At 36.2% G+C, this 8977-nt stretch overlaps 1 protein-coding gene across 1 annotated transcript in view; it reads right to left on the minus strand.

The window, feature by feature from the left end:
• Window positions 1–8977, minus strand: part of LOC104082792 (UDP-N-acetylglucosamine transporter-like) — a 17728-nt gene that overhangs the window by 7350 nt on the left and 1401 nt on the right. Inside the window, 4 exon segments of the mRNA XM_009586035.1 lie at window positions 2–20; window positions 1194–1316; window positions 1398–1552; window positions 2423–2627. Of these exon segments, the coding sequence (XP_009584330.1) occupies window positions 2–20; window positions 1194–1316; window positions 1398–1552; window positions 2423–2627 (502 nt within the window).

Below are 8977 nucleotides of genomic sequence, written 5' to 3' on the forward strand. Positions count from 1 at the left end.
GCTTGAGAGTCTGAAGGCCACTGGATGTAAAAACAGTTATACAAAATTCACTGATAAAATCAAGTAATGAGCGTCTATAAAATGCAAATTTGTTTTCTAGCAACAGTAACAGTTCCTAAATACAGACAATCACATGTTTGTAAAGTTTTGTATTTTGCACCATAAATACTTTTAAAGGACTGCAAAGCCATAATTTTTCTTTCTACATATTTGTAAGGAGTAAACCTGTGTCTGAATTGGGAGAATACCCATTAATTTAAACAGGTCCAGGATTTATGTTTTATAAGCCGGAACTGTTTCTGAATGCTAGCATGACTTATCATGGTCATTCACAGTCACCAACTTTTGCCATGCGACAGCTACCTACCTTAGAAATGTAAGCACAGTTAGAAAACCACTTACACCAGCTGCCTTTAAGATGGGATGAATTGTCTTTTGCATGTTCCCCTCTTCAGTGATTTATGCAGATGACTAAAACAAGCTGAAATTTATGAAGCTAAATCCTGCAATGCTAACAGAATAAAGTGCAATGCCATAGAGAAAAACATACTGGAGTCTGTTTATTACTATCAGAATGTTGTGTTTTCATTTTTAATTATTAAATTTGAAAATATTATAAAATTTAATCCTCAGAATTTTTTTCAAATCATTAAGTTTTAAAATAAAAATTTCTAGGATATGCTAAGATCTGTTAAAAATTCTTAGAACAGTCTCTTATCCCATGATCCTGCCCTCTGAAAACCACAAACTCCTGTACCTGCACTGTTTAGAACAGAGGCCAAGTTTGCTTCTTGAAAAAGTTCAAGTAAATTTGCCATGCTGAAACCAAATCACAAGGTGAGCAGCAGGACTGTGCTGGCACAAAAGATCTTGAATCCCTAATGTCTGAAGAAATGTGCTAATAAATACTGTTATCGCTGTTATTTGCAGGTTACTCCAGAGGCCCTGTCACATTCTACAGTAGAGCACTGGGACACAAAAGATGTGTTATCTTCTGCCTTTGAACCATTTCTGGTGTCCTCTAGCCCTGGCCAGTTGTGATTCGTAGCTCCTGACCATACTCTGGTGCTTGTGTGCAGCTGACAGAATCAGAACCAGAATCAGAATACTGATTATACAGTATAATCAGTATAGAAATCCATGTTCCTTAAATAAATACATTAAATAAATACAAACCACCTGTTAATATTTACCTGCACAAATGCCACTCCCGTCATCAATATTACTAACGAAAGCCACTGGTATACACCCAATTTCTTGCTCAACATAGACACAGAAAACAATGCTGTGGTAAGAATTTTCAGTTGATACGTAACCTAGAAGAACCCGGAAACAGTTACTACCGCATAATTAATAGGTTTTTTTGAAACTTGCAGAGAAATCCAAATGTACAATACCTGGTATGTGGCTGCATCTAGGTTTGACAATGCTACATACAGCAAGTTATTCTGAAGAGTATAAATTCCTGAAGGAATAGCAAGTTTAAGAGTTTCCATGGGTTTATTAAGGATTTCATCATGTAGCACTCTGTTCAGAGTCTGTAAATTGCACTCTACCCAAAGAAACAATAAAAGAAATAGACATTCACTAAAAGGAGAGAGAGAAAAAAAAAAGATAGCAATGTTCTGTTCTTCAAGATTGTTGCCCCCTTTTTATAGCTATCACTGCTATCAAGACCTCAAAATACTATCTATGTTTGTTTGACTTTCATGAGCCTCATATATGTAAGAAAAAAAGGCTGCAAAGTGTCTTCCTGTAGCCTGGAATATCAGAACTAGAACAATTATTCAAAATACTTCAAGTAAAACTTATTGAAACCATATCAATATTTGAAGATGATACATTAAAGAGTATCACCTAAAAAGTGCACATTTAGAAGCCTACAGTCATCAGCATTTATGCATATACAACAATATTTTTAAGCTGTGGAAGATCAAATATATATGTCAAGGAACCAGATAAATTCAGTATCAAATGTACAACATAAGAACTAGAGTAAATCTGAATATGCTTAAAACTGTGCTTCTTTCTGTAGTAATGAAATTCCTTCCTCCCTTCTGCATCTGCTGTTTATTATAGGCTTCCAAATTATCATTCATGCTTTGGACACACTTAAAGTTTTTCATTTTTTCCTACTTTTACACACGAATTTCTTAAAATGCCTGAGCAAACACAAGCTTCAAGCTGTTAGTAGAAAATTTATTCTTGCACTCCTCAGTATCCACATTCTTTAAAGAGAACTCTCTTCAGCAAATATACAATATCTTGTATCGTGTGTTGAGGAGTGAAGTACTGTCTTTCCAAGACTATTTCTTGGGAAATGCTTTGTTGTACGCCTGTACTCACATGGCTGCTTTGCGGTTGCCACTACAATACAGCATATTGATTAGGAAAATTACTTGGTGCAAAATTCGACACATACTGCTGTCTTTGTAGACCAATAGAACACAGGCCAAAATCTTCAGAAGTTCAGCAATAACTACTGCAGTAGAGGATAAGTAACGAGGTCCTTCTTCTTTCAGTGTCCGAGAATAACGCATGGTCAAGACTAAACTTGTGGTTTGAAAAACCAGGATGCCCAAGGAAAGGTATTTTAAATTGGTAGACATTTCTTGACTTTTTTCTTCCTGAAACAGAAAAAAAAAAAACCCAAACCCAGGCTTAAAAGATAATATTGCAGATAGATGTTTCCTTTGGGAATCAGCATATTAAAAAAAGTTATTCAGGGAGTTCAGCCAAAGGAAAACAACAAACCTAATCTGATATTTAAAAAGAAAAAGGAGATTAACACTTTAAAAATGTTTTTCAAATACATGATTACAAATGGGGAGGCATATCAGAATATTAGGAGAAGTGATAACTAATAGAGAAATGAAATGAAATATTTCTTATCTGCAATAATAATAAAGTTAAATTAGGACTATTAACTGATAATTAGCTTTCCAATAATTGGTTTCACAAAAGAAATCTCCCAAGTTAAATCAGTCATGGATTTCTTGGTGAAGGAAGAGGTGAAGACTCAGAAGGTATTTTCAAAGTGAAAAATACACTGTGGTACTGCAGAATGCCCACTACCTCTGCTTGCAATGAGCTATTCCCAGAATGAAGAGATCTTCTCATTCTTCCACCTCTCCAAAGTTTTTCAGGTTGCAGTCTCTGCCTTGCCAGATGACACAGTGCCAGCACAAGACACAGTGAGGGCTGGGCTGCTTTAAATGAAAACGAGAGGTATGCCTGATGTTGAAGGAAAAGGAGAGTTGTGGGAAAGCAGGGTTGGATAGGAAGATGTGGGATGGAGGAGCTGCAGGGGAGACAGCACTAAACCTGTCCTGCTGATTATCCTGCTCAGAAAAGATTAGTTGAATATAGATGACTGGGTGACTGCACTTACTTTCTCATACTGCACTGACTATCACAAACCTTACATTAATAAAGCTGTATCATCCTCATCTCTACCATGAACTTTCACCAAGCTGACGTGGTTTTCTTTGCCCTTTGTCACCAATTAAAGCATTAACTTAGTGCAGGAGACTAACAGGGAAAGCAACTCTCACTTTGCAAGCACAATATATTACAAAGAAATTAAAAAAATGCATCACTGCTATTCAGAATATTATATAATTTTCTGCTATTCTTCATATTAAGAAAGAAGAATTTCCATAAGCACAGAAATTAATGCTTTGTATAAAAAATTAACTACTACTGCCTTCACTGCCCACATATTCAAACAGAGCAGTGTTTTATAATGCCAAGGTAAAATCAAATCAGTAATTAAAAGTTAATAAATATGTTTTCAAGTAAAAGAAAAACAGTAACAAGTCAAGACAATGAATGCGGTTCTCACTTTTAGAAGTCTAGAAATGGCATAAGCAGTACTTATTGGATACATCCCTATGCATGTTTTACACCTAACAGGCACACAGGTTTTAACTCATTAACTATCTAGTTTTGTACACACTGCTGAAGGACGTGCTGGTCCCCCTAAATATTTGTGGCTGAAACTGAAGCTGTTTCTTGCTGACTGCATTTCTCTAGCTCAAGATGCATTTCATAACAATTTTCATTGCTATTTTTTCAGAGATCTGGAGAGCTGTGCTATTCAAATATTTCTGACTTGCCTTTATCTTGTCTCTAAGCATTAATAGATTTTCTCCAGTCAAGTATACAAAGTCAAATTAATACTTATATGGCATGGATATTTAAGAGGCATTGCAGTAACCTGCAAACAAATATAAATTGCCAACAGCCACACAGATATGAAGTACATACTTGTATCCTACACAACAGAATTGTTTACCTCAAGAATCATATGGCTGTAAAAATATTTGTAAAAGCGTATTGGCAAAGGAGGAAGAAAAAGATGCCAGGATACTGAAACTGAGGAAGAAATACACAAGGATTCCTTTAAGGAATCTTAATAGAAGATACTTTTGTATGAACTATGATCTCATTTAACTCGCTGAAGAAACAAACAGTAAAGATGCAACTGCACTGGACAATATAAATCAGACAGAAATGTAAAGCACAAAGGAGAAGAAAGCTGCAGACAACATCCAAGATTTGCTAACTTTTTCCACAGGTTCCGGTGGAATAACCCTTTACATGAGGATGTTAACTGTGGAATTACGCACCCCCAACCACAAAATGGAGAAGATCAATTAGTCAAAGAGGAACATCTTTGAAGAATAGATTTGCTATAGCTGAGAACAAAGAAGAGAACAGAAGAACAGTTGCCGTGAAGGGATGAAGAGGGGACATGCAAGGTCAGAGATCACACTCTCTGGAGAAATATCAGCAGCATAGAGAAGACAGAGGGAGAAAAAGGGAAAGCCAAAAAAAAAAAAAAAATCCACTGAGAGAAAATACAGAACCGAACTTTATGGAAAAGTCCGGCTATGCTACTGGTGAAAACTGACATTGCAAAAGGCACATTTATGTGAGCCAACTTGCACAAACAATTTCTTCCACCCTTTCCATCTACCTCATTTTTTAGTATTGAGACCTGACAATCTGGAAACACAAAGAGCAATATATGGTTAAGATGAACAACACTAAATTTCACGAAAGCACACTTACAGATAAATAAGTTTTTAAACTTTTTGGTTTCAGTTTGCAAAATGCTTCTGAACAAAATACAGATAATGGGAACGCACATCTCTCCTGAACTCGGACCCAAATTTCTGCATTCTGTGAGCCTGTGAAGTGACAAAGGGTTTTACAAATGTTCAAAATTCTCAGAGATCAATTCCTTAACCTTCAAAATAGGTCACAATATCAGAAAATAATGTTCACATGAATTTCTTGCTGAAATACAACAACCTATTTACTAAGCAGCTTAAAACATAATTTTAAAAGTACATCACCAATACCTTGTTTATGAGCAAGTATCAAAGCATTCAGCATGAAAACATACCAACAAGCACAACAATTTAATAAGCTCATCAGCAAATGGAATACATACCACAATATTATTCTTGAACTACAGTCTTGTCTTCATTAGTAATCATGATAAAAAAGGAACTTTCCCCAGACAATGTGTTTCAAAGAGCTGCCAGTAGCAGGAAACATTTCTTTACCATAATTCACTAAAGCAGTTTCAGAGTTTCCAAAATTCACGCAAAATGGACTTTAAGTGTCCAGTGTGATAGCTGAAATAAGGATATTTGTTAAAAGTTGTCCTGTCAGTAGTCAGCAAAACAGGCTTGTAGAGAACAAGTATATGAAGTTTCATGCTGTACTTATAAATAGTTGGTTCACAGAGCAAGAACTAGAGTGTCCTGAAACTTACATATGCCAATAAAATAACCACCCTCTACGGAGCACACATAATATCTTACCAGCTCTCCTGGTCCCTCTTCCTTTCTTTTTAAAAAGAGCTGCATATCAGTTCGTAGAACTTGGTGCAAACTGGGGACTGGACCCAGAAAAGGAGCCAAGTCCTGAACTTCAGCTAGTTGAACTGTCTTCAACTGAAGTTTCATAGCAGGTTTAGATTTACAGATTACTACCAGAGGTGTATTTGCTCTCTTCTAGCCATGAGTTCCTGCTACCCTCACTGCAACAGACTGTGCAATCATGTACTAACTGAACTATTGTCTTCAGTAACAGCCCACACTGATCGTCTTAAACCAATAATGAAATGAAAGTTCCCAATGCATTTCCTGTACAGAGTTTACAACCAGGCTTAGATTTCTTATTGCGCTTTGGACAGATTACTCAGCACTCTGCAGGATGCATCTGTTCCAAAAAGCAGATTTAGATTTGCTAATTCAAAGACTGGAATTTGAGTGGTCACGTCAACTCAGTGACTTTTGAACTGTATCTTACAGTGAGAGGTGCTAAGTACCTGCAATGCATTGACTGTAATGTGGCCTGTCACATCTGTTAACTCAGTGACTAGGCTCATTATTCTTTTCTTTTATTAGTCTAGGTAAAAACAAGTAAACCGGTTCTGCGTAGCTTATTCAGTGTACCATGTAGACACACCCTATAGCCAGCAATACGGAAGGCAGGAGAAGAGGTTAAAGGCAGGTCTGTATGAGAAGTCAACATGCAGTAAGCCAAGATGGTATTTACAGTCATGTAACATTCAGCTTCAGTACACACAGGTGGGATAAAATGCAGATGGACACTACGTGAAGAGTTGTTCTCCTTAAAAGTATAAAGTAAAAGTATAAAGTATAAAAAAAGTATAAAGTTGTTCTCCTTAAAAGACCCTGGAAAGGTTTTACAGACTCAGAAAACAAAACAAAACAATCTATACAGGAAGTAATACCTTCAGCTCGAAGGTATCATACTGTGCAAAGTCCGAAAAATATGCAGATTTTTTTAAAGTGGAAAATCACATATTTCCATTTAATAATATTTACTCAGACAAAATGAATAAATTTCTGACTTGCAGATTTTCATCTCCCTTAGTAATTTCTCCACCACAGGCTAAAATTTCATATTTTACATTTTATTTTTATATCGTCCCTATGCTTTCCCTCCTAAAATATTGGTAAATTCTAATGTTTGCAGATGAAATACATTAGGCCGAAAGGAACATAATCAATTTGACTTAATGAACAGTAAACATACCATATATGTTTTATTTTCCTCTATCCATTCTTAACAAAACTCACTAATATTAATCAGGATTTACTACATGAGCAACATGAAGATTATTACATAACTTTTCTTAACCTTAAGATTTTGTCTTTTAAGGTTCTGATGCTATAAACTTTTGAGCTTCTCAGCTGCTAAATATCTACAGTAACAGAATCTTGTGCAAAATTAAGGATTAGTTTATGAATTTATCCTATTCTTGAGTTTGTAGGAATTTCTGTCAAAATCTGACAGAATTACTTTAGTTTGAGGTATCTAAAACACTAAAAAAAAGAACTCCAGAAGGAAACATGACTAATTTATTTTAAATACTGTTTAGTTAAACTCAGAGACTAGAGACTGTCCTGAGACATTTTCCAAAGATGGCTGGAGTTAGACTGCATATTATGGAGATTCTTCCAGCAAGCATGGCCTAACACCATCTGCAAGAACAAAAGAGCAGGGGCAACTCCACAGATCCAGGCCCTCCCAAAATGTCACACCATGCTGATACAAATACATTAAGAGAAAGTGAGTACAGAACTGTTAAGACTCAACTTTGTCTAACATCAAGTATCTAGTTGATTAGCATGTTTTAGACTCATTGAAATTTTATGGTTGGGGTGCCTTACATTTTCACATATTATTTTATAAATAAAAAAGATGATTGTTCATGCACAAATGATCCAAATTTTGTTTATCTGACTGTGCATTTCTCCTGCAACAATTACATTGAAAGTTCTTTCAGTATCCCAAAGTATCCAGTATTCTACATAACATTTCATTAATTCGGCCTGAATTACTAAGCTTTTCTTACAGTCACTGCAGTTGGCTCACTTTTTATTATAATCATTAAATTTAATTTTCCTTAAATTTCTGAAACAGAGTATCAGAGAAAACTTGAAAAAAAGAAATCAGCATCCAAAAAAACCCAAGCACCCAACACTATCTCAAGAAGTAGCTAAGTAGTTTAAGTTTTGTGCGCCATTCACCAAGTTCTATGTCTGGGATCTGCCAGAAAATAAACACCGATTGAGTCTGCCTTACAGAAGGAAAAACAAAGTGGAAAGTAAAGTACGCTATTCCATTTCAGTGGAACAGGTACGGACACACTTCCTGGACATTTGCTTTGAAATCAAGATAGCAGGTTAAAGAAACAGGATGGTGTTCTCATATTTCTCAAATGAAACGTGAGCCCAGTGCTGATGCTACACCTATACAAATATAATAAGCTGGCAAAGAAGAAAAGCACAATTGGAAGGTAGAGCAAGAGCTAGCTCACAGAACCCGAAGAACCTATTTTTATAAGACTTCCTTCTACGCTTTTGCACGTGCCCTGTTCCCTCTGTTGGATAACACGTAAGTAACATGCTACTTTCTATGGCACAACTACATTCCTCAGAGGAAAGTTCTATTCCATAAATATTCTCTCTATTGAACTCAATACAGCCTTCTGTTCTGGTTTCGGCTGGGATAGAGTTAATTTTCTTCCTAATAGCTGGTATAGTGCTGTGTTTTGGAGTTAATATGAGAACAATGTTGATAACACACTGATGTTTTAGTTGTTGCTAAGTGGTGCTTACATAGTCAAGGACTTTTCAGCTTCCCATGCTCTGCCACGTGCACAAGAAGCTGGGAGGGAGCACAGCCAGGACAGCTGACCCAAACTAGCCAATGGGGTATTCCATACCATATCACATCACGCTCAGTATATAAACTGGGAGGACTTGGCTGGGGAGCCGTGATTGCTGCTCGGGGGCTGGCTGGGCATCGGTCAGCGGGTGGTGAGCAATTGCATTGTGCATCACTTAATTTGTATATTCTATCATAATTTTTTTTTTTTCCCCTTCCTTTTCTGTTCTATTAAACTGTCTTTCTCTTAATCCACGCA

Source organism: Fulmarus glacialis, unplaced genomic scaffold, assembly GCF_000690835.1.
Source record: "Fulmarus glacialis isolate BGI_N327 unplaced genomic scaffold, ASM69083v1 scaffold17209, whole genome shotgun sequence".
NCBI lineage: Eukaryota > Metazoa > Chordata > Aves > Procellariiformes > Procellariidae > Fulmarus > Fulmarus glacialis.